This window comes from Labrus mixtus, chromosome 14, assembly GCF_963584025.1.
Source record: "Labrus mixtus chromosome 14, fLabMix1.1, whole genome shotgun sequence".
Lineage (NCBI taxonomy): Eukaryota > Metazoa > Chordata > Actinopteri > Labriformes > Labridae > Labrus > Labrus mixtus.
This window is the reverse complement of record NC_083625.1, coordinates 17,162,401-17,189,083: the sequence shown is the minus strand read 5'-3', so window position 1 is coordinate 17,189,083 and position 26,683 is coordinate 17,162,401. Positions and strand designations below refer to the sequence as shown.

At 38.7% G+C, this 26,683-nt stretch overlaps 2 protein-coding genes across 3 annotated transcripts; both read right to left on the bottom strand.

Annotated features, from left to right (window-relative positions):
* Positions 1-302: 302 nt before the first annotated feature.
* LOC132988701 (acetylgalactosaminyl-O-glycosyl-glycoprotein beta-1,3-N-acetylglucosaminyltransferase-like) lies at positions 303-14,685 on the bottom strand. 2 transcript variants are annotated; one of them, XR_009675850.1, is made up of 3 exons: positions 14,478-14,685; positions 10,415-11,822; positions 303-579 (listed from the first exon to the last, which is right to left on the bottom strand). XR_009675850.1 is itself a non-coding variant. In XM_061056272.1 (2 exons), the coding sequence occupies exons 1-2, from the start codon at positions 14,483-14,485 to the stop codon at positions 10,688-10,690; spliced, it is 1,143 nt and encodes a 380-aa protein (XP_060912255.1). In that variant the 5' UTR covers positions 14,486-14,685; the 3' UTR covers positions 9,158-10,687. The 2 variants fall into 2 exon arrangements, 1 of the variants encoding a protein (XP_060912255.1); XM_061056272.1 differs by lacking the exon at positions 303-579 and having other exon boundaries at positions 9,158-11,822.
* A 4,647-nt stretch (positions 14,686-19,332) lies between these two features.
* Positions 19,333-24,792, bottom strand: LOC132988742 (N-acetyllactosaminide beta-1,3-N-acetylglucosaminyltransferase 3-like). The gene is made up of 3 exons (XM_061056314.1): positions 24,693-24,792; positions 21,924-21,986; positions 19,333-20,641 (listed from the first exon to the last, which is right to left on the bottom strand). The coding sequence occupies exons 1-3, from the start codon at positions 24,790-24,792 to the stop codon at positions 19,806-19,808; spliced, it is 999 nt and encodes a 332-aa protein (XP_060912297.1). The 3' UTR covers positions 19,333-19,805.
* Positions 24,793-26,683: the final 1,891 nt, after the last annotated feature.

Here is a 26,683-nt window from a genome sequence, read left to right as displayed (position 1 = left end):
GCCCACTTCCTCACTCACCAGGGAGATCACTTGAAAACAACATCACAGCACCCAAGACACCCAACATCTACTCACTAGAATGGGAAAAATTCACAGCAGAACACTGCCACTGTGCTCATAAAGCACACCTTTAACAAACAAATTCAACCTACGCAATCTAGAGGTAGCTGCACAAAAACCATCCAGATCTGATAGATCACATAAGCCAACATTCGTCATAAACACACAGGGTAAATCCTGGATCAAGTTTATCAACACAAACACGCAACAAATTAACACATGTACGACGGGAACCAAACAGCTGGACGAGCCCCCATTTTGTCACGAACTGGCTCAAAGTAAGTGACAAAGGAAGGGTATCACACATGAAACAAGGTTTAAAGGAAGTTCATTTATTATCAAACTAAAGTTAAAACAATCATAATTATGTAAATCAGTCATGAATGCAATGTATGGATGAGTGTAGTGTAGCGTTGTGTTGTGTTGTAAAGTGCAAACAAAAGCAAACCAGTTGGTCACTTAGTCACTTATAAGCAGAGTCCTGAGTCTTTTATCAGACAGCCGGTAAAGAGGTGCTTGCTTCCATCATTGTCCTCAAGGCTTTGGAGATACCTGGCCACGTTGTTTATGTTCACAAAGACATCATCGTCACCATTTAACAGGAAACGTGCCTTAGGACAGTTTCTTTCCATCCATTCCAGAAAGAGTATCTGCTTCAAGGTGAGGTTGTAAAAAGTGTCCTTAAAGTCCCATTGAAGAATGTCATTGTGCTGACTTTGCTCTAGCTCAAGATCTTTGTTCACTCTTTTCTTCTCAATATCCAACCCCATTGATCCTATGATAAAGCTACGTCTGATCCACACACTGTTCTGCAAACTTTCATTTACCCAGGCCTTGCGCAGGGTCTCTCTGTGGTCATGATTCTCCGGGCAGTCGTAACCAAATGCAACAATATTTTATCTGGATCAAATTTGTGTTAGATATGGTAGAAATGTTAGATAAAGTATGTGATACTGATAATGAGATATTTCTAGGTGATTTGAATATTGATTGGAATTTAAAGTCTTGTGCATCAAGAAATATGCTGCTTTCAGTTGCAAATACATGTAGTTTGAAACAAGTCATTAAAAAGCCAACACGAATATGCTGTAAAGCTGATAGTAAAATATCAGCAAGTTGTATGAATTTAATTTTTGCAAATGTTGCCGAAATGTGCTCAAAAGCAATCTCAATCCCAGTAGGCTTGTTAATGCCAATCACTGATGAACATGTCCCTTTTAAAAGGCAAAATGTGAGAAATGTTACCGCTTCATGGTTTGATCAAGACCTAGAAGAAAACATGAAGCAAAGAAACCAAGTCAAGCCACCTCAAATTGGGTGGAGTGTCACAGTGGAATATATGTTGTAAATTTATTGTTTGTTGGTAACAAAACTGAACAAAATGAAAAAAGGAATTATTATAGAAACAGGTTTAAAGATGCCAAATTGGACAGTAGGAGAAAATGGAATGCCCTTGATGAATTAATGCGAAGAAGAGCTAAATCAACTCCATATTTCTTGGAGGCAGATTTTACCAAACCAATTGATATTGCAAATCATTTGAGTACACATTTTAGCAATATAATTCAAAAAGTGTGTGATGGCATGGATTTCACAAATGAAATTTCTTGTAGATTAATAAAATAAAGAATAATGAGTAACACACTATGTAAATGTAAACTTGCACAGCTTAGTGTTTTCACAATAACCAATTTGTTGCTGACATGTAAGGAAAAGCCTTCAGGTGTTGGCAACCTTGATGTGAAACTTCTGAAACCAGTGGCTGATTTGATTGCTCTGCCCATTTCCTATGAAATCAATTTAATTTTAGAAAAATGTTTTTGTCCTTCAAAATGCAAAAATAGCTAAAATTGTAACACACGCACAATGATTTAATCTTTCTCAGGTAAAAAGAGTAGGCCAATAAATTTGCTACCCACCTTTTGAAAATAATGAAGAAAATATATGAGCAAATCCAGAAATATTTATCTAAAAATTATTTGAGCATTGTGTACATGCATGCATATAAGCAGGGGCACTCCAGTCATCCAGATAGATGACTGGGTGAAAGAAATCGATAAGAAAAAAATTAATTGGTACTGTTTTGGTCGAATTGAGTGCAGCATTTGACATAATTGATCATGAATTATTATTATTTTTTCCCATTTTAATGGGAGTTTTTCTGAAGTAAGAGCTATGAGATGTGGAGTGCCACAAGGCAGTTGTTTAGGGCCACTTTTATTTTAAATTTTCACAAATGATTTACCTTTTTATTTTGGATCCTGCCACCATTGCAACATATGCAGATGATTCTACAGTATATACATCGGCACAAACACCTGTAAAACTTAGCACAATCTTGAATAAGGAATTAAAATGAATTGAAGAATGGGGAAAGGTCAACAAACAGGTAATTAATACAGAAAATACATAGTATAGGGTACTAGACTCAAAATATTTGTTACAAGAAACATCCAGTTTGAACTTAACTATAGGTGGTACAGAGTTTTAACAGGTAACAGAAGCAAAGTTTATGGGGATTACTGTTGATTGTGAAATATCCTGGAACAGCCAAATTGAGCATGGTTATAACAATGGGCAGAAGCATGGCTGCTGTAAGGCACTTCAGGAAGTTCATGCCTGGTTCAGAGGTGTTTGTTCAATCAATCAATCAATCAATCAATCAATCAATCATAATTTGGATAGTGCCAATTCATAACAAATGAATTTTATCAGATATATCAGATACCATATATCGAATTTTATCAGATATATGGCCAATCTGGGAAAAAATTCCTTACCAACCAATTTCTACACCAATGTGTTTCTAAAGGTGTCTAGTTACACATATAAAAAGATTTAAATTCAACTCGTAGGAAAATCCGTGAGAGCTGCTGAACTTCGGGTACCTGGAACCCTATTGGTTGAAAATTTGAAATTTTTGATCTTTTTTACATGTGCCTTAAATAGCATATTTGGGGTCAAATTAGGGGTTATTTGGGATGCTGAATCCATTGCAAGCATTTATTTTGCACCAAAACCACCCCTTGGTAGAGAAACGGCCACGCCCACTTTTCCAGCTCTCTTGAAAACCCTTTGTTTAGGTGAAAATCAATGTTGCTTGTTGCATGTGAATTATAAAGCATCTTCATAGGTCTATTCATACATGTAATAGTGATGGTAACTACCTTTTATTAACTGTTAAATGTTGCAGTTGGTTAACATTTGTAGCAAGTGAGTGAGTTTTGAGTGGCAGGTGCCAGAAGTGCTCAAGCCATTCTGTGGATCATGGACAGACACAATAGAGTCCACACATATCAAATAATATTCACTGGTCAAAGAGATATTGCAAGATGATATTAACTCTGATATGTAAGTATTATTAAATTTGAGTTGATGTAATTCATGTAACATTGCTACTTAATGTTTTACTGACCTCAACAGAGTCATCTGTAGCAGCAGAGAATGCCGCTCTCAGAATCAAAGTGTCAGCATCATTGTCATACTGCTCCATGGTGATCTGATGTTTCCGGAACGTTGAAGAGAGGAGATGGATAAGCACACACTTGTTATGAATGTTCAGTGTCAAATGTATCATATCTGGTCGAATCTGTAGATTACAGCAGGAGTTCTTGGTACACTGGATGTGGTCATGATCTTTTGGCGAGCTACTATAGCCATCAAAGACCACAATGATCTTCTGGGAGCGACTGCCAAGACACTGCAAAAACCTCAGGTAACTGCCTGCAATCTCCTGCCAAGTCTGACCTTGTTCCCACTTTACCAAGTAGAGAAGCCATCCTCCATCAACCACCAGACTGGAGTAGGGTTGGTCTGTGTGGTCGGGCTGATCGGCCAAGTCTTTCAGGCTTGTTTTGGAAAAGCCATGTTAATTTTTTGACCTTTTTTGTTGAACAATGACAAGGGGAAGGGAGTCAGCTCATACTCTAAGCTTGTCTCAACTGTCATATCCCGTTGGGCAAAGATTATCAATCAGGTGAACAACTTCTTCTTGTCTTTGACCTTGGAATATTTCTCAGTGATGACAGGGCCTGCACCTTGAACTTCACCTCCATGTCACTGACTGTCCATCCAGCTTTATCTGCATTTACCTCCCAACGTCCACTCTCTCAGCGTTGACTGTGTCACCTGCAGTGCTCATGAATCCTGAGAAGGACACAAGCAACTCGATCGTGGTCAAATGGGTTGGTCTCCTCAAACCTTTTGAGGGTAAGTTCAACTGCTTCAGCGTCTCGCGTCATCAGTGTTCTGGAAAGGGCTTTGTGGACTTGATTGTGTTTCTTGACACCTTCCTTCATGCGCTGGTTGACATCGGAGAAGTGGTTGTGTCACGATTGGAAAACAAGGAGGTGTGGACCCAAGTGCAGAATTAACTGAACTAGTCATTTTAACAAAAACTGAAAGTTTTTGTTTGGCTCAACAAAAAACACAGGGATCAAAAACAGGGAGCCACAGAGGAGCACGAGCAAAAACTGACATACCAACGAACGACATACAACAACATACAATGAACTGACACAGAGGAGAAGAAACACAGAGACTAAATAGACATATGGTAATCAGACACAGGTGAGACTAACAAGCAAGAAACACACAGAGGCAGGAATACAAGAAACACTGAGGACAACTACAAACTAAATCATGAAACACTAAAGACACACAGAACATCAGGCGGACGGCCAGGAGTCAGGGCATATAGCCCCGGAAGTTCAGGTGGGCGGCCGGGAGGCCAACTGAACACGGAGAGCAGATCAGGAGGGCGACCTGGAGGCCGACCAGATGACAGGGGACCAATGAGAAGCCAGTAGTGGGCGGAGTTAGCAGAACCTCCGATTAGGGCACAGGAGTCGGCAGGGCCTCTGACGAGGGCGCAGAAGTCGACAGGACCTCCGACGAGGGGGCAGCAGTCGGCAGGGCCTCCGACGAGGGCGCAGGAGTCAGCAGGGCCTCCGACGAGGGTACAGGAGTCAGCAGGGCCTCTGACGACGAAACAGGAGTGGGCAGGACCTCTAACGAGGAAACTGGAGTGGGCAGGACCTCCAACGAGGAATCAGGAGTTGGCAGAACCTCCCACAGAGACACAGGAGTCACAGGAGTGGGCAGGGCCTCCCACGGAGACACGAGAGTGGGCAGGACCTCCAACCAGGAAACAGGAGTGGGCAGAACCTCCCACAGAGACACAGGAGTCACAGGAGTGGGCAGGGCCTCCCACAGAGACAGGGGAGTGGGCAGAACCTCCCACGCAGACACGGGAGTCAGACAACGCTCTGCCGGAACAGGGGGCAGACGGCGCTCGGCCGGAACGGGGGGCAGACGGCGCTCTGCCGTAATTGGTGGCAGACAGCGCTCTGCTGGAACAGGAACAGGGGGCAGACGGCGCTCCGCCGGAACTGGTGGCAGACAGCGCTCTGCTGGAACAGGAACAGGGAGAAGACAACGTCTTGCCGGAACTGGTGGCAGACGGCGCTCTGTGGGAACAGGGAGCAGACAACGTCCTGCCGGAACTGGTGGCAGACAGCGCTCTGCTGGAACAGGAACAGGGAGCAGACAACGTCCTGCCGGAACTGGTGGCAGACGGCGCTCTGCGGGAACAGGAACACGTGGCAGACGGCGCTCTGTCGGAACTGGTGGCAGACAGCGCTCTGCAGGAACACAGGGAGGCTGTGGCTCTGAGGCACAGGGAGGCTGAGGCTTGAGCTGAGGCTTGAGCTGAGGCTTGAGCTGGGTTGAGGCCTGGCATTGAAGACCCTGACTACCTCGTCTCCTCCTACCTCGAGTGCCAGAGAAAAAGGCAAGACGAGTCCCCTCCCAGGGAGAAGGCTCGTTGAAACTAAAAAAACCTGCTGGGTCCATTGTTGGTCAGTTCATTCTGTCACGATTGGAAAACAAGGAGGTGTGGACCTAAGTGCAGAATTAACTAAACTATTTATTTTAACAAAAAGCCAAACAAAAACTTACTTCGAAAGTTCAACAAAAAACACAGGGATCAAAAACAGGGAGCCATAGAGGAGCACAAGCAAAAACTGACATACCAACGAACGACATACAACAACATACAATGAACTGACACAGAGGGGAAGAAACACAGAGACTAAATAGACATAGGATAATCAGACACAGGTGAGACTAACAAGACACAGGTGAGGACAATCAGGGCAATCACACTGGGAAACACGCAGAGGCAGGAATACAAGAAACACTGAGGACAACTACAAACTAAATCATGAAACACTAAAGACACACAGAACTCAAGAATCTAACAAAACACACTAGAACACAGAGATACACGAGGATAATAAATGACAAAATAAAATAGAAAACACTGAAGACAAAACTAGGAAACACACAGACCAGAAACACTAGGGAACATTAACACACAAGGGAAACAAGCAACACTGGGATAAAACAAGGAAACTCAAATACAAAACCAAATCATGACAGGTTGAGGGTCTGCACCCAGAACTTGTGGCCTGAATCACTATTTCTCATCCCCCCTCTGCTCAACCCACCATCTGACTTGGCCGCCTTCATCAGTTTCAATACAACCCACCCAACCTTGAAATGATGGGTAGATTCACCTGCTTTATGATATCCTGCCTTGAGTCAGATGGGGAGATCGAAGGTCACTATGGTGACTTTGTCCCTGGAGAGACGCATGCACTCTTTGAGAGTGGTGAAGATGGTGTTGTGGTCATTAGGGTCACATTCGAGGAGTGTTCCCATAAATTTAAACAATGTTCAAATCTATATTGTCTCCGACAAACTGAGTGACTGAGCAGATTGACATCCACGATGTTCGTCTGATTGTAACTTTGTATTTCACTTTTACCAGCTGTCGTAACTAATAGACCCCCAAGTTGGATGTCAACCTCAATCTCATCATCTATCTGATTGTCGGTTTCTTCAACAATGGTACCAAGAGCGCCAGAAGCATCAGAGATGCCCACTCCATTCTTGTCATTTAGGAAGCACTATTTGTAATTTTGTATTCCTGCATAAGACTCTATGTACCCTAACCGGCATAACTTGTTGAGCATCCACTTTGACCCAAATCTATGATACAGCTGTATGGCAATACCCCTGACGAGGCCAAAAGGCCTTTGCTACTCTTTCATCCGTCCTCACCATAGGTCTCAACAACATCTGAAGGCTCTCAGGAACAAGTGCCAGCTGACTAGGGATATCAGTCATACTGTGTGCAGTTGGGTATTCTTGTGACATGCAAGACATCCTTTGTCATGTGGACAGATATCTTCTCTACTATGTTGTATTTTGAAACAAATAGGGGGTCAGATGTACAGTTACTGCAAAAAGACCTTGAGAAACCAAAACAAACCCCTGCGATAGCTAGCTAATGTTAGCATGAGGCAGTCAGCTATCATTCAAGTAAGTAAAATAGTAATCAGATGCACTTGGGGTGTGTGGATGTTAGCTAACTAACCAGACTACCTAGTGTTTGCTAGCTATAAGCTAGTTTGATGACAGTACACTCCTTATAATAGTATTAATCAATGTAGTGACATTCAATATTTACAGTTGTAAATAATGTAAGTAATACTTACATATCAGAGTTAAAATCATCTTGCAATATCTCTTTGACCAGTGAATATTATTTGATATGTGTGGACTCTATTGTGTCTGTCCATGATCCACAGAATGGTTTGAGCACTTCTGGCACCTGCCACTCAAAACTCACTCACTTGCTACAAATGTTAACCAACTGCAACATTTAACAGTTAATAAAAGATAGTTACCATCACTAATACATTTATAAATAGACCTATGAAGATGCTTTATCATTCACATGCAACAAGCAACATTGATTTTCACCTAAACAAAGGGTTTTCAAGAGAGCTGGAAAAGTGGGCGTGGCCGTTTCTCTACCAAGGAGTGTTTTTTAAATATGCTATTTAAGGCACATGTAAAAAAGATCAAAAATTTCAAATTTTCAACCAATAGGGTTCCAGGTACCCGAAGTTTCAGCAGCTCTCACGGATTTTCCTACAGGAGTTGAATTTAATTATTTTTATATGTGTAACTAGACACCTTTAGGGCGCGGTCACACTGGCCATCTGTACTGTGCTGTACCGAAGCACGATTGCCCCCCCCCCGCAGCACCATTCCCCCGGTCACACTACACAGAACTATCCGTGCCTGAGCATGATTACCTCTTGTACATACCGTCGTAATTCAACACATGCACGCTTTATGTTATTATGAAGCGTGCTCAGTTTACAAACAGGCGGACGAGAGAGAGAGAGAGAGAAAAAGAGACGCGCAGTCGAGTCCATGTCTGCACATCAGAGAAAAACACAGAGAGCATGACAACTACTTTACTGACTTTACAGCTTATTTTAAGCCATTTTAATCAGACACAGCAATAAATAAATAAAAAAATAAAATAGACGCGCGGCGAGTCCGCGTGGACGCCCGCACATCGGAGAACAACACAGAGAACATGACAGCTACTTTGTGGCTTATATTGTGTCATGTTAGTCAGATACAGCCATGAAACTCTGGATTTCTCCATAATGAAGGCTGTCAGCGTTGTTTACCCGCGTGCTTGTGCTCGTGCATGAAGTGTACCGTGCTGAAGCACACCTCTCCGAAGTGTGCCAAGGAAGTGTACCGTGCCTGAGCACGATACGGAGCGGTCACACTGGTCAAACGAACTGGACTTTAGTGTTGAAGCGTGCTTGGGCATGGTACGGATGGCCAGTGTGACCGCGCCCTTAGAAACACATTGGTGTAGAAATTGGTTGGTAAGGAATTAATTCCCAGATTTTCACAATATTCCCTTACTATCAGGACACTTATCAAAAGAAAAGATAAAAGACTGTACTCTTTGTTGTATTACTGTATCTACAAAGACCAATATTAATCCATCATGACCACAGCACCAACCAACATTTAGCAAAGTTATACTGGAAAGGAAAATCTGCTTTAAAGAGGCAGAAACCTTGAGCAAAACCAGACTAATGTTGAAAAGCCGCCTTGGCTTGGAAAGTGGGATAGAGGGAGATGCATAAAGAAGGAGGACATAATCAAACAGAGCAACTACAGCAATAAATGGCAGCTTTATCATTTATTGCATTTATTTTTAGAATGACATAATACCATTTTTAAATGGCTGTGGTAAACATGTCATCCTGCATAAACACAAAGCAGCCAAGGTTACAGGTTAAATGAAATCATTAGAGCAATATACTGCTGCATTCTTAACAAGCAAATCTCATTACCAAAGCACAAATAATATATATATATATATAAAATACAACCGAAATCCAAGTTTCATCCAATATTTTCTTCAATATATCAGCGGAAATGTTCATGCACAGACAATTATGGTGGAATAAAAAATTAAACGTGATACATGTACTTATATCTTGCTACCTGTAACCTGCTCATTGTACATTATTTAGCCTTTTCCACAGCTAAGTTAAACGTTGACTAGGAAATATTTGAATGTCTTTAAAAGGATATGTTTTTTCTTTAATCAAATAAAATCTGACACTTTCTTTAAAAGTCTGTCTACTTAGCTGTAACACATTTAATGGAACATTTTGATTGATGATGAAATGTATTCCTGCCATTTTAACCATCAACATATCATTATGACTCATTGGTAGTTTGTGTTTACAAGACATGTATACCTACAAATAATTTAGTGTATGTTAGGAAGAATCCAATTATTCACATACTGTATTTGTCTCAATAAATATAAATATATATAAAAAGTATATTTCAGCCTATGTGTGTGTTGCATGATAAACAGAGTGTAAAAACAGAATTTCCCCTTGCGGGGATCAATAAAGTAATCTTAATCTTTCTCATTCATCCTTTTTGCACGCTCACTCACATTTCCGCTGTACTTCTTGAGCTGTCATTTTCTGGGGCTGTCATTGGATAATCAGCTGTCTCATCAGTGGTACTCATCTAACCAATGGCATGGCGTTCCGCCCCCTTTTTGAACCTATCATCGTTCTGCTCCCCTTTTAAATATGTTTCTTTCTCTGCCTTAGTTCCTTCATGTTGATGTTTCATGCACCCCTCCACCTCCCCTCCACCGGCCATCTTTGCAGAATCATTATCCATCAATTCTCCATCCCATCCAGTCTCATATAGTCCTTAGCTTCACCACCACCAGGGTCTGGACTCCATGGGGGGGAATTATGCTGCTGAAGCTCAGAATTGTCATTCTCCAAACACATCACCCATCCCATAGAGTCCAAGCTAAAAGTATTTCTGTCAAGACACATTTCCATATTATTCATTTCTAATAAATGATTTTCTTAATTCAATTATCTCTCCTGATTGAAATGTCATTGTACACTATGGTACAAAATAATGACACTGTTATTTAGGAGCTATATTTTAAAGCAATAGAGAAGTTTTAAATATATTGTACAAATAGTTTTCATTTACAGGCGTGGCTGCTTTCTGTAAACAACTGTCAGCATAATATTTTCGAGTGCAACTACACCCCAATCTAAGCTTCAGTAATATACTTAAAGTTTAAGCTATGTACATTTGTTTTTAAAGGTTTAGCATTAAATGTTTCATGGATTACACTGAACAAAGTGGGAATATCTTGGTGCCAACAAGCTCTGTCATCATCATGCAATCACTATTTGGCATTGCCAAAGCATTTCAGATTGGGGTCATTTATACTGTGCCACATAAGATATGTTTGAGCTGAAAGGAATCTGTGAACAAGTAGAAGTTCTTTATAAAAGCAAGGGTCATATTCATCTGCACGTCTGGAGAGACCGTGAAGTCCTAATGGCTTCACACCCAAATGCATATCTGGACTAAGTCCTGCTTTGGCCAGGCACAATCCCATGTAGGCATCATCAATGGGAAGAAGGGCAATCGACTTGGACATGTTGTATATGACCAAAGCCGTGTAACCTGATAAGAGGAAGCCCCCACCACTACAGTAAGGGAGGTATGAGTCTAACTTATACAACTGGACTGGAACAAAATACTTGCTCCATGAATCTCTAATGGGTGGCATACCTCTTACCAGACAGCCGGTAAAGAGGTGCTTGCTTCCATCATTGTCCTCAAGGCTTTGGAGATACTTGACCACGTTGTTTATGTTCACAAAGACGTCATCGTCACCATTTAACAGGAAACGTGCCTTAGGACAGTTTCTTTCCATCCATTCCAGAAAGAGTATCTGCTTCAAGGTGAGGTTGTAAAAAGTGTCCTTAAAGTCCCATTGAAGAATGTCATTGTGCTGACTTTGCTCCAGCTTAAGAACTTTGTTCACTCTTTTCTTCTCAATGTCCAACCCCATTGATCCTATGATAAAGATACGTCTGACCCACACACTGTTTTGCAAACTCTCGTTTGCCCAGGTCTTGCGCAGGGTCTCTCTGCGGTCATAATTCTCCGGGGAGCTTTTGATGACTAAAAGAAGGAAGACTTCTGAGGATCCATCAGCTCCTCCACATTTGTCAGGAAGGTCCAGTAGCATTGGGAAATGTCGACAGTGTTGATAATAAAAATAGTCCTGCATGCGATCAGGAAGTATGTGGAAATTTGTGATGTTGTCAACAGACATATTTTTTTCACAACTTGGCCAGGAAAATACATAGGAGGTATTTTGGATGAGTGGTAATATTCGACTGCCATCCATTCCGGCATCTACATGGAGGATTTCGTAGTCAAGATAATCTTTGTAGAGATAAAAAACCATGAGGAGACCTCCCAGAAGCAACACAGTCCTCACTCTGTTGAATTTTCTTGGTAAAAATCTGTAGTGACAGAATGAAACAGTGCTTTATTGACCACAGATGGTTATAATATTTACAGACTATAGAAATGCAAGTGGAGGTGGAGTAGCATTTTATGTTGAGAGCCAAACAATAGTAAGAGTTTTGAATGATAAGTATGATAGTAATCTGGCTACAGGTTCATCTGCCTTGTCTCAGGCCAGTCGTAATTGGGTGCTGTTCTAAACCACCAAATACAACAATATTGAATCTGGATCAAATTTGTGAATTGTTAGATAAAGTATGTGATACTGATAATGAGATCTACTTTCTAGATGATTTGAATATTGATTGGAATTTAAAGTCTTGTGCATCAAGAAATAAGCTCTCTGAGTGTTTTTAAAAGGAAAATAACATAATACAACCTCGTGCAATGTTTTATTCTTGTGTTTTTTTTTAACTTCTATGTCTGATATTTATTTGGTCTTATCCAACTTTTTACTGATCTTAATTTATTGTATTGATTATTCATATTTATTTTATTGTATCGATTTGTTTCTGAGTGGATTTTTATTTCATTCTTTATTTAATTATTTTATTACGTTCTTGCTTGTTCAAATGTTTTACAATTGTATCTATTGGCATCAGTTTCTGTTGTTATTTCCTGCCTGTTCTTTTGTTAAGCACTTTTGGACTGCATGACTTTATGTATGAAAGTCGCTGGAGAAAAAAAGCTGAGTTGGGTTGTGTCGAGTTTTGGTGAGACTGGCACAGACCCAGCATGATCCAGAAATTTGACCCTCAGGAGAAATCTGCATGATTGTTACCACTATTAAAAAAATCATTTGGTCAGCATTCATTGCCTAAATTAATTTGGTGGTGGACATGTTTATGCTAATTTCAAATGTTTCTTTTTAATCAACTCACTTGCAACACAAGTGAACTTAAAATCATCATGTTTTTGTGGCGATTATAGTCTGACAGAAAGGGTTTCATTTCTAAGAATATGGTCAAAGTACACCCTTTGCTGGTGATTCACTAGAATGGTTTAGAGTGGCGTTTAACAAGGTGTTGTCAACTTCTTGAGAGTCAGTCAGTCAACACAGCCTGCACCTTGCTAGGAAAGCATGCATTCGCTCTGGAAATGGTCATAAGGAAGTCCTCCATGCTGCTGCCACTACTCAAGACAAAGTGAGGCTTATGGGGTTAATATTCTCGCAAACTATTTGCAAATGGGTAAATAGATCCACAAATGCATATGCATCTGTGCAAATGTTGAGAACTCCAAATATATAGTGCAATTTGTGAATGTGCACATAATTATTAATAGCTGAGAAGTCCAGGGGCCAGTTGTTTTTTCGGGTGCTAAAACTGTGCAAATGAGAGAACAAGACAGCATGGAATCCACAAAGCACTGAACTGTGCCCTTCCTATGTACAGTACATAAGCCTTGTTGCGAATACCATTTCATCCACAACGACCAGCGCTATTGACACAGGCAGTTATAGTGGGGCTATTTATTGCAACTGAGACCTGTGTATTATTCGGTGCAATTTCTCCTCCTCCTCTGTCTTTTCTTTCTCTCCGCTTACTCAAAGAAACACAAAACTACAGTGCATTACATTCAGCTGAGCTGTGCTTAAATCATTCCAGGGCTGTCATCGACTCGACATCCACATTTGTGGAAAGGTTTGGAGCTGTTACGCATGAGTTTCTCTTGCTTGCTCCATTCAGAGAAGACACTTTGTTCTAAACAGTAAATGTAAGTTTTAATTTTTTTAAGTCCCTCCTCTCCTTGCTCATCATCTTTTTGTCCAAACAGAGCAAAGGTGCAGACGGCATTCTCTCCACATTAAGACAAAAAATAAGAGCAAACTGTGTAGAGCAGGACAACTTTGCGGGCGTGTTAGCGTCGGCATATTCTTTATAGGATAAGGTGCTAAGGGCAGATTGCAGGTGCTGTTTTTAGGGCTATTATCGGGCAATAACCATTCTTAGTGGCTCTGGCCCCAAGTTTTTTTTCTCCAAGAGCTGAAAATACAAATACGTCATCTGTTTCAACTGAGATGGGACTCTCAATTGGTTGTCTGTTCCACAAATGTGTTTGTAAGAGTTTATTTGCCCACAGCTCAGGCTTATGGGCTAACCGTGGCTTACTTTCGTCTGCCCAGCCCATTTAGTTGTTCAGTCTTGAACTCGGAAGTCATTTAATTAAATGGATTGAAATCACTCTTCTTTGGACTTTTTCTTTTTACATTGCAGATTGTGTCTGTATAAGTTGTAAAAAGCAGTCTTTTGATTCTTATGTGTTTATGAGTGTTTAAAAGCGAGAAGAATTTACGGTACTAAAAGCTACGTCAAAAGAAAGAAGTGAAGGGAAATTAAAAAGCTTTAAAGGGATTTTATATGCCAAACATGTATTTCTTCTTTCTTATTAAATGTTAAATGTACAGGCCAAAGTGTTTTGTGGTAAAGGCATGGATTATTCAGATTGTGGGAGATGAAACTGGTAATAAGGATAAGACCTTATTGTATTTACCTCTTAATCAGCTTTCCTTAAAGTGAAAAAAAAAACATTCTTACTATTTTCATCAATGATCCTGAAATCAGCAGATGCCAATCATTTCAGTTTTTTTCCCTACATAGTCAGAAACATGTAGCACACAAATAAATCAGCCTTCAATCAATAATAATTACCTGAACATATTGGCAGATTAATGCCAGAGCTGGATTTGTCCCTCTGATAGTCAGCAGTCAATCTGTGCACGCTTCAGTATGGGTGAGGCACTGGGTGCTTCGATATCAGCAATTCAGGTAGTTTCATGCAGAAGCCAGAACGATGAGTATTTAAGATAAAGTTTAGCACATGCTGTTGAGATAGTAGGAGGTGGAAGTTGCTGGCAGGTAAAGATAAGAAAGCTGACTGAGAAGACAGGGCACGAAGGTAATCTAAATCTCAAACAGAGACTTACAACCATGAGGTTATCACAATGACGCTTTAGCATTTGGTCTATGCCAATATTGGCTTTTCTTAAAAGTAAACAGATCCACTTACAGTTTAACTACACCCTTGATCGTTTCTAGGACAGTATTTAGTGTGGAAATGGAAACTTATGTCTTTCCTCTTTTGTTAAATAATGGTTTCTTTTTAAACTTTTGATTATTTGATTACATTCCAGGAAACCCCCTTTATTCTCTAGATATCTGTCTGTTAATATTAAAGATACAATTAGGCAAAGGATTTCAGCAGAATTTTTATTCAATAACATGTTCAAATACAACAAAAACCTCTAATGCCAACACATCACTGCTTGATCCACCTTTAATAAGAAGATTAGAGAATCAAAGGGGTTATCTCTATGGTATGACACAGACGCCTTCAAATTAAAAAGAATCTTTGGATAACTTAGTCTTAAGTCGTGTGATGTCGTCTTCTTAATGTCTTTTCTTACTGGTTTTACTATTTTTATCTTCTTTTACTTCTTACTGTTCTTTTATTTATGCTCTTATCTCGTATTTATGCTCATATCTTAATCTCCTCTTGTGTTTTAACTTGGTAATTTCTTATCTTACTTACTTTGTCTATTTATGTTTCATATTTATATTTACTTTTTATTTTTATTAATATTATAGTTTGGGTTTTTTTTATCCTTTAACCACTTGTTTCTATTTATTTTACTGCTCTTACCTTCTTATTGCTGTTATCTTTTTTTTTTTTTTCAGCTCTTTTAGTTTCTTACATATTTTTAAATCTTTGGTCGGTATGATGGTTCTTGTGATGGTCGGGTTATATATGTCTGTTGGGTATCGTGCACTTTGGGTTCTTTTCTGTTGAATTGTATTTAATTATTCCCAGACAGGATGAACATTTTAAAAGTTATTCCCTTGAATAAAACAGGTGATGTTCACAATGTTACCACGTATAGGCCAAATATCTCTGCTCTCTCCCGTCTGCAATAGAAAACAGACTTAATACTGTAGGGCTATTGATTAATGTTAAAAAAGCATTCAATTCCATAAATCATGACATTCTTCTTTTTAAATTGTGGGCTTACTATATCAAAGGTATTGCCTATAATTAGGGAAAAGTAATAGGAAGACATATGTACAGCTTCGTGACAGTATTACTTAATAGTCTTGTGTTCTAATAAATCATTCAGGTGGTCTGCATATGGGTCTAACTTTGTGTTGAACATGACAATATTGTTGTTTACATTTATAGATATGAGATAAGATATGATTCAGATTGAAAACCAACCTCCTTATGTTGTATCCAGTTTATAAAGGAAGGCAACCGCCAAATTTCATTTTGTTTGTTTAGTTTGCGTGACAGTGAGTATTTAAAGGTGCTCTATGTAGTTTTGGAAGAGAAATGTGAAAGTTTGAGATTCTGACGTATATGTTCATAACTCTACACACAAACTTTCAGAGGAAAATTTGGTCCCTGGAACACTGTTTGCACCTTTAAACATGAAGTGAGTCATGAGTCAGTCAAGGATCCTGTTGGCATTCAGGAACCTGTCAGAGAGCGTTGTTGGGACTTCATCAATCAGCAGAATCATTGTTGAAACAGAGTTGTCTTGCAAGTTTAGTGTAACTGTGGGAACATGTCAGAACGCATTGTTGGAATTTCATTATTTAACAGAACCATTGCTTGAAGTGCTTCATCCTAATCATGGTAGTGGGGGAAAAAGTGGGACTGACTACCCAGGGCCCTAGTGGGGAGGGGGGCCCTTCATGGGCCTGAAATAAAAATGTATTTCTTATTTCGCTTTTTTCTCTAAGTTATAAATGCAATAAGATAATTAGAATTGTCTGAATAAATAAACAAACATTCAGAATTCCTTTCTGGAAAAAATGTGAAGTCTCTCTAAAAGGCCCCCCCCCCCCTTCTGAATGCACAGAATGGTTTAGTCCTCCCACCACCTCTCACCTGGATTGATTTGTCAGCGGTCAGTCGAGTCAAGAGTGAGAGATGTGACAGGCTGCAGATTAAACCGGATACGTTTTCATACGACCTTATTTTATAAAAATATTACATCACGGTCAAAAGGAGTCCACTTTGGAGCTATATTTAGCGTCTTTCCCAGCGAGCTACAGTAACATATTTGATATCAACAGATTCAGTGTAGTTCATATGATAGCAATGTTGTCGCGCTAGCATTAAAACTGAGACTTACTTCTGCCCAAAAAACAACATTTTGAACGTCAGGTGAGACAAATTATAATGCAGTGTAAGAAGAATTAAAGTGAAGTCAGAACTGAGAAGAACTATTACAGCCTAATTTTAAAGTCATGCTGACAAGTGTGGCAGAATCTAATTCAGATGTATTGTATGTTTACAGCTTATCATTAATGCCAGTAGAATTTTTAATTCAATAATCTTACCAATAAGATCACTTTATACAATAAAAGCCTTTAGAACATTAACTATAGCAAGTTAATAAGTAAAATAATGTTGCAGGGAATGTTTCAACTGTCTGAAAGGTGCAAATATTACATAGTTTAAATTATGTTTAAACTATGAGGAAATATTACAGTGGTTATTTATCTCCCATTTTCAGGGTGTAAAACAAAGCATAGTTGTTTAAAGTTTTTATTGGTCATTTGTGTGATGGAGTTGTTGTAGAAATTCTCTGGGTTTAGTTTGGGCCATGGTAGAGGCCCTATGTGAGATCTTGGGGCCTGGAGTTCCTGGTTCCCCTGCTAATCATCCCAAAGTGATTACCATAAAAACACATGAACGAAAAATACAACAAGAATTTTTTTTTTTTGTTAAAACCCCTAAAGGAGCAGTCTTATCAAACAACAGGGGAAATGATTTTGCTTGACAGTGGGTATTTAAATATGAAGTCATTCATCAACGATGTTATCAGTCCTATAATTAAAGGATCCTGTCGGCACTCTTGAACCTGTCAGAGAGCATTTTTGGGATTTCATCAATCAGCAGAATCATTGTTGAAACAGAGTTGTCTTGCAAGTTCAGTGTAACAGTGTGCTGCTAGAGTTTTTTAACCTAAAATGTTCTTCAGTGAGCAGAAATGAAAATCATACTTGATACTAGTACTTTTATAACAACATACCTACTGTATTATTGTGCTTTTTTCACATCTACATGAAAAATTAACCACAGCTATAAAATAAATCAAATAGAAATAGATTTAAAAAATAAACTTGAGATTGAACTCTTCCAAATTAAAATAATTCTGAAATAGTTTATTTTTTAGATTCATTTTCTGGGCTTTTCTGACTTGTGATAAGAGAGTGGGGAATGACATGCAGGTAAGGAGGGACAGGTTGGATTCAAACTCAGGCCTTCATTGTGGACTCCAGCCTCTGTACATGGGGGGTGCAAACTAACCACTTGGCCACTTTTGACAGTTGAAATTGTGGAATATACCTTTAAGACATACTGCATTGCTAAGTTAGGGTAGTGACATCATTAGATGTGGCTTGATTTTAACCTCGAAGTTAGTTTGAGCAGTGCTTCTGCCATGGATGGATGCCTGTAACCGAGCTCATACTTCCCTTTTACCTCTCAACCTAACAAATACATGAGGGTTCTTTTGGACACAATTTTGCTCATGTATGATAAAATAGTAGCTGTACAAACAGGCTTTGTAAGGTTGATGTGTAGTTTGTAATAAATGACAAGCATTGTGGAAACCTCGGACACGTGTGGTTGTGCACTTTTGGCTAACTTATTGTCTCCAACGCTCAGTAACACCACTAACCAAGAGACACTGAGCCAAACCGTAACACACTGGTGCCTCCTGAAATACATTTGCCCCCTATGGACAGCTTGCACACCTAGCAATTGCCTATTTGCTATATGCCATGGGCCAGCCCTGCTAATGCCCTTAATGAGTAAATCATTTAACAAGAATAGCACTTGCAGCATTTGTATTTAAACCTTTTCAGTTTTCATCTTAATTTACCTCACACATTTATGTCACCATAAGTTTTTTTTAAGTGCCAACCAGCTCCATTAGTTCCTTGTTAAATCATTCAAAGAAAATAGTGTTTTTGATCACTTCTGCCTTCTTAGGCTAGTAAAAAGACTATCACTTCATCCAGTGTTTCCTTTGGAGTAACTAGGGTTTAACTTTAAAGCAGAGGATATGACAACAAGTGGACTAAATAGCCAGCTTTTTAAGACTGAATTGACTTTTTTTTTTTTAAAAAGGCTGTACGGTCTATATACAAATAGACTATATGAAGAATATGTTCATTCTAAGAACTCAAGTGTATATATATCACTGTATTTCTGTTCATAAAAATCAAACAATTGATTGCAAAACAATTTTTTTATTTCAACAATTGATTAAATAGCAGACAAAAGGATTAATATGTGCCATTTTTTAAAAAGCAGTGGGTTGGTTCAGAGCGTCATCGTATTAAATCATACATAAGTTGTAAAATATGAGACAGAATGAATTAAGAATAACTATAAAATGTTTTATATATATACAGTATATGTGAGTGGTTAGCAATAACTTGCATTACAGTAAACTGAGCTTAATATTCTAATTAACATTTTATTTGTCCACCATATTTCCCTACATATGTCTCCCAATTGTGTGTTTTTGTAATTTTTACTCTGTGTTATGTTTTGAAGTTTTATTGTGTTTATATACAGTATATAGTCATGCTTGATCAGAAAAAAAGGTGTGTTTTTAATTTGACTATGCGCTTAACCTCAGAAATGAACCACCATTTTATTAAACAATTAAAAATCATAATTTTACTGTGAATGGTTAACAACATACCATTACAGTTATATTCTGTAATTTAGTCAAATGTGTCAAATATGTTAAATAATTTGGCACCAGTGAGTATTTCAATGGTACTTCATCGTATTAAATAATGACACAGCAATTTAACATGCTACATTGATGCTGCATCAATGTAGGTGGCAGAATTCTGCAAACACATGTCAACATAATGTAGTGTAGCGCAACAATACTCCAATCTAAGACCCAGTAATGAACTAAGCAGTGACACTCTGTCATAACTTGTTAGTCACTATTTAGCAAGGCCAAAGCATTTCAGTTTGGGGTCATTTATTCTGTGCCACATAAGGAACAATTCTGCTATTTTGAACCTGTGAACCAGTAGAATTTCCCTAAAATAGCAAGGGTCATACATATCTATATTGTTGGAGGGTATATACAGTCCTGCAGTCTTTACACCCATATGTGAAACAGGACTTAGTCCTGCTTTGGCCAGGCACATTCCCATGTAAACATCATCAATGGGAAGTAGGCCAGTAGACTTGGACATGTTGTATATGACCAAAGCTGTGTAACCAGATAAAAAGAAGCCCCCACCACCACAGTATGGGGGATATGAGTCTGATTCCTGCACCTGAACTGGAACAAAATACTTGCTCCATGGTGTTCTAATTGGCCCAACATACTGGATCAAATGTCCAGTAAAGAGGTGCTTGCTTCCATCATTGTCGTCAAGGCCTTGGAGATACTTGACCACGTTGTTTGTGTTTACAAAGATGTCATCATCACCATTGAATAGGAAACGTACTTTTGGACAATTTCTTTCCATCCATTCCAGAAAGAGTATCTGCTTTAAGGTGAGGTTGTAAAATGTATCACTGAAGTCCCATTGAAGAATGTCATTGTGCTCACTTTGCTCCAACTTGAGAACTTTGTTCAGTCTTTTCTTCTCAAAACCAGAACCTGTTGTTCCTGAGATGAAGATACGTCTGGTCCACACACCGTTCTTTAACCTCTCATTTGCCCAGGTCTTGCGCAGTATCTCTCTGCGGTCGTGGTTATGTGGAGGGCTTTTGATGACCAGCAGAAGAAAGACTCCTGAGGATTGATCATCTCCACTAATAACATCTGTGGTGTACAACAAGGTTCAGTTTTAGGTCCAATTTAATTTTATAACCACATGCTACCATTTGGTCATATTAACGAGTGCCCCAACATATTGCTTTGCAAATAATACAGTAAACCATTCTTTGAAACCTATTGACCCTTAGGCCTATAACTTCTGTCAGTTGAATTTTACATACATTTCTGCAACTCAATAAATCAAATTCAGTGTTTATATTGTTCAGTCCACATACGTAAATCAGTCTTAATGAGAGTTGTAGAATGTTAAGTCAGCAGCCAGATAATTAGATCTACTGTTTGATCGTCAACTTCATTTTGAAATACCCATTTGTACAGTCACGCTTTCTCCTATAACTTCCTCCTATCCTGCAATATACAAATAAGCACTTAACTAGTCCAGAGTGCAGCAGCTAGGCTTCTTGTCTGGGTCTGGCTACAAGTTACATATCAACATTGTTGACTTAAGAGCCAGCTCACAGGCTTATAGATGGGGCCCTATGGCTAAGTACGACATTAACGCTTACTCAGCCTGTTTGTTAGCATTCTGTGGTATTCAGTGGAGTATTTATTTTGTTAGTGTGTGTCTCTGTGTGTTTTAAAGTGTTTTAATTAAGAACTACCAGTAAATATTACTTGTAATCAGCACCCCAAAAAGCTGGTGATTAGTCTGAATTCTACAATATTGCTATATTTTTCAGACAAAATTATGACTAATCACTCAGACTTGAGTCATGGCAGAGGTTCTGTGTTTCTAACTGCCATTGCTGAAATGTTCATTGTTTGAACCTTGCAAAGCCTCTTCAGAAAATGTTGATGAATTTGAAAAACTTTTTTGTTTCAAATCTCAAAAAAGATGTAAAGGCTTGGCAATGTTTTAATATATTGCTCTTGGCTAATGTTGTTTCCCTTTATCAATCACAAAATACAAGATTTGCTTCTTAATTCAATTGTAATGTACCTATAGAAAATGTCAATAAGCTCAACCCCTTTGAAAGCACATTAAAATTGTTTAAAAGAGTTATCATTTGATCACATGTAAAGTTATGATTAAAATAACTTTAAATAAACCTTCATTAAATCATGATATTTTTGTGTTTCTATAAATAGAAAAATGAAACACAACAACAAGACAATCTTCATTCAATGATAATTACCTGAACATTTTGGCAGATCAGTGCGGGCGTTTGATAGTCTCTCTCTGTGTCAACAGTCAGATATCTGTGCAGGCTGCTACTGGTTTAAGTGTTTGACAGGGTTTGGCAGGTTTCTCAGAGTTGTCTTTTACCCTGGGTGCTGCCTTCTCCAAGAGAGTCTGGCTGCAGACCGCCACTGTCAGCTCCAAGAGAGTCTGCTTTTATACAGAATACAGGAAGAATGCACTCTCACACCAATAGTTTAATGTATGAACTATAACATTGATATTGATATATATGTATAACTACAATTTTGCACAGATTATTGAGATTATAAGAGTTGATGGTTGCTGATAAAAACTGTCCAGAGGACAGTGTAAGAAGGTAAACAGAGACTCACTGATAGACTTTAATTCTTATGTGTGTTGATAAAGGTAATGGCTTTTTACATGTATCCCTCAATTGGCTTTTAAAGTGTTAAAAAATATTCTCACTGTTTCAATTAAATCGTTGATCATTGAGTTAGTAACAATAATAATAATAATAATAATAATAATGATAATAATACATTTTTTATATACGCTTTGACAAAATATAAAACCATAAAACGAAACAAAAAACGACGAGGACAGTACAATGAAGAAGAAATGTAGGGGGGGGGGGGAGTTAGTGGTTGTAGGCAGTGATGAAGAGGTGAGTTTTGAGGGATTTCTTGAAGGAGGTGAGTGTGGGGGAGTCTATGATGTTTTTAGGGAGTTCTTGTTGGCTTTAAACAGAATAACTTGGCTGTAATAACTTGCTTACATATCAAGAGTTAAGAGACATTGTCAAGTTTACTTTTGTGAATTAGGGACAAGTTTAGAAGGAAATATAAAGCAGTCTATTTTATTGCAACTGAAACTGAATTCTTCTTTGTATAATGTTGGATTTTTGTTCAAATAAATCACTGCATATTGCCATCACGTCTACCTTACAAATAACGAACAAAAAATACTATATAAAATGTTAAACAATCATTTCAGATAGGGGCTAAACCATACCTCAGAGGATATACTTCTTTGTATGTCAAAGACTACTTTCATTTTTATGGTTTGATTCCAACCGGTGCACATCACAGCACATCAGGCAAATCATTGATAGATGACTTAAATATTCTGGTTAAATTCCAACCAGAGTCAAATCATTATTCTAATAACCCATTCTGTTACTGTCCTTATCCATCTCATCCAACATACAGTACGACAAACGTTAAGATCAATTCTTAACTTTAAACATTTTGATTTTGAACTGCAGTTATTTAATTTACTAAAAAGAAGAAATTTCAACAAACAAGCATTACAAGGACGCAGGTTAACGTGGTGGTTAACACCACAGCCTCGAATTGAGATGCTACAGGGTGAGCATCCCTGCTGGAGCCTTCCAGTGTGGAACCAGACAGTTCTGCCTCTCTCCCATTGGGTCTGGAAAATGATCAGAATCAGAATTTAACAGTAAGAAAATAAATCAAAACAAGCTAGCCACATGCAGCAACACGTTGGTCGTGAGCAGAGGTATTCAATTAGAATTAAAAGGGGTCCAGGCACATCAAATAAAGGAAATTTGATTCAATGTTAATTATAAAATGGAAGGTACTCTGATAATAAAACAATGAAAAACAAAATAATAATCTGCCTAATGAAAAAGGAAATGTAATATTTTCTAAGTAAACAATGGTAGTATCTAAAACCAAAAACATACAGACAGCTTGTGCAAAAAGGCACATGAAATTAAAAAGGCTTCATTTTGGAAGTTGTTAATTGCCTTATAGGCTTTCCAGTTGGCTTCTGGTGAAATAACTACATTTTTATGTAATTGGTGGTACAAAGACTTCACTTCAAAGCCTCATTATTTATATTTAAAGAGTTTGTATTTTTGGCTATTTCAAGTCACTGTATCAATTAAATTAATAATATAAAATAACAAAAATGACTAACTTAACCGCAGAATTGAACATATGCACAACCTGGTACAAAACAACTGTTTCAGTTTGGTTTTTGTTTTAACCTGTTTTTGCTTGCCCCATGGAGATGTCGGTGAGTGGGCAAAGAATCTGCTACTTTTCACAAGCTTTCCTGATTTCTTTAATCAAAGAAACATCTACTGGTTCATCCTCAGGCGATTAATTAGCCACAGGCACAGACTGCTATGTTATGATAATTGATGTTAAGCAGTTTCTTGCTTGTCATATACTCACAAGCCAACATGGCGAATGCTGAAAGACAAAAAAACTAAAAGGAAATGTAATATTTGATAACTTTTGGACAACATATCTTATTCTTTTTGTACGAAAGAATAAGGTACATTAATCAGGCTTTACACAATCAAATGTTTGTTTCAGGGCTGTCAGCATTGACTAGGTAATTGCAATTAAAGGGATACTTCACCCGTTGAAACATGAATCTGTATTGACATTGGGTCATGTCGTAGAAATGTGAAATAAATTTTGAAGTTGGTGCCTTCTTGGCCGTGAAAAGGCAGAAAGTGTCTTTTTGGCTCATGTGGATGAAAGACACCAAATCCCAGAATGCACAGCACCGCAGCCCACTCACACTAAGGTCCTCTATTTCAGAATCAGAAATACTTTATTAATCCCAGAGGGAAATTCGATCGTTACAGTTTCTCCAAAATATACCGGTCATTTCCTCAACAGATTTGAGGAATTGAATTGGTATCTTGGAAATTCCTGGCAGAGAACAGACTCTATGTCTGAGTCCATAGGCAAACAGTGAGAGCACCGACACTACCAGTCTGCCCCAGCTCGAGCCGGCTGGGCTCCTCGTCCTCACCGCCGCCGACAGGCATCATGTCTCTGCTGCTGAGCTGGCAGCGGCCTGCAGCGGCCAGCAATATAGCAATATAGCTGCGAGACGGTTGCTGCTGACAGGCCGGTCTTGTGTCGCGGTGGCGGCCCCGGCGGCGGCGGCCCCGGCGGTGGCGGCCCCGGCGGCTAGCGGCGGCTTTCTCCATGGAGCCTGTTAGCATAGCTTCCAAGCAATATGGCGGACGTTAAGTTTCAATTCTGGGAGTTTGTTCCCACCCACTGATCTGTGATTGGTCTGTAGCTTCAGTGGTCGAAGCTAATGTTGTAGTTTGATCCTGCTAACCACAACAGCTTCTGATGACGCAAAATGACGATTTTTGCGTCACTGGAAGCTCCTTTTCAGACTTAGAAATACAAAGATTTCCTGTCTCAGGGGAAAATGAGGGCGGGATGCACGATCATTCAAAAATACTACCAGGTTTCTAATGATACAAAGCTTAATGCAAATGGGTGAAGTATGCCTTTAATTATGGTCTAAAATTAATGCATTTATTTTTTGATCGCATGCCATTTTGTCCCTTTAGGCACATCATGGATGAGCCTCTGCAGTGTCCCCCTGTAGTCATAACGGTGGAAAAGAACAACACTGTTGCATCTTTGAATGTTTCATTTAAAAAATAAAAAAAAACTCAGACAGCTCAGGTGACAATTCAAAATATATCCACCTTATGACATCAAAAATGTACCTTTGTTACCATTCCTTTCAGCTGTTTTCATTTAGTTTTTGATCCGTATTAAGTATATTTTTCCGCAGTTAAGTTAATGTCGTAACCTTCAACCAGAATGTCCTTTCTTGATTTCAAAAACATAAAACAGGGTTGAATCCAAAAAGCCAGTAAAGCACTCTCAGCTTAAGACAGTACAAAAATTCAAAATATATCTGTTCACAGAGTAGACGCAACGACGTGACTGATTGCAAAAACACAGCAGTAGCAGCTGTGCTCACTCAAGGTGATTTTATTAAACAACCAATCAAAAATAAATGTACACACCCACATTACTTGTCGCGTGCCAGTTCAATCAGTGCAATCAATAAAGAAAACAAACAGGAAACAAAACAACATTATAATATACAATGAGAGCACACTGTTAACAATATCACAAATAAAAATATTCATTTGAGAGCCCAAATTTGTTTCATTTTGGAAAAAAAGGTGTTGAATATTTGTGAGGTTCATCTTTCTTTTCTCTTCTTTTTTATTCCAGCGATAGTTGAATGAAACACAAATAATTGCCATATAAGATGATGCTGTTGGAAAGCAAAGTACCTAAGCAGTGCCTTTCCTACTCAGTGGTGCAGTGTGACCTCGTTCATTGTGGATGTTGCACTCTCAATGTCACTCTGACTTGTGCTTGGAGGAGACAAACATCCTTCTGGGAGAGATTGTTAATTGAGCTAGAAAATGGTTGAAGGAGGATTACTTGGTCCCTGCCTGCTACTAAAAAAGTCATTCAAATAAAAACATTGTTAAGCTCACATAATTACTTTCCCTGTTACTGGCTCAACATCATTCTTAACGGTATGTTGATCAGAATCTTGTGCAGTGATAATTAAAGTAGATGAGTTTGAATGGTAAGATATTTTTCAAAGGTATTTAAGCAGCAACTGAGATGGCACATGCTCTGGTGATGAGAATGAAACAAGTGCAGCAGTAAAAGCAAAACTAAGGCATTTATTTGATTCATTGTCAGCTGAGCCTACATGCATTGAATTAGCAAAGGGGTTTTAAAAGATAAATAAAATGCTTTCCTTCAAGTCCTGGTGGTACAGCAGCTCTGTAAAGGAGGAGCAAACCTTGTGTTTAATACATTCTAAAGACATAAACGTGTACACTCACAGGTCTGTGGCTGTGGCTAAGAAATGAAGTAAGACTGGAAAATCAAGATTACTTTTGCAACTGGAGTGAGTACAAATATTAGGTATAAGGTCAAGACACAACCTAAACAGAGTTTGGAAACTATATGTCTTCGTACTCCTGACCTTACTCCTATCAGTTCATGTCAAAAGTAGAAAACTTGGAATGAAGTTGCCTGTTTGTGAGACTTTTTTCA

Excerpts from the sequence above, each read along its gene's own strand:
- LOC132988742 (XM_061056314.1), bottom strand. The coding sequence starts at position 24,792 with ATGCTAACAGGCTCCATGGAGAAAGCCGCCGCTAGCCGCCGGGGCCGC. Across the intron at positions 21,987-24,692 it reads CCGCGACACAAGACCGGCCT|ACTCTCTTGGAGCTGACAGT; the intron begins GTCAGCAGCAAC and ends GTATAAAAGCAG. Across the intron at positions 20,642-21,923 it reads TGGAGAAGGCAGCACCCAGG|ATGTTATTAGTGGAGATGAT; the intron begins GTAAAAGACAAC and ends TGTACACCACAG.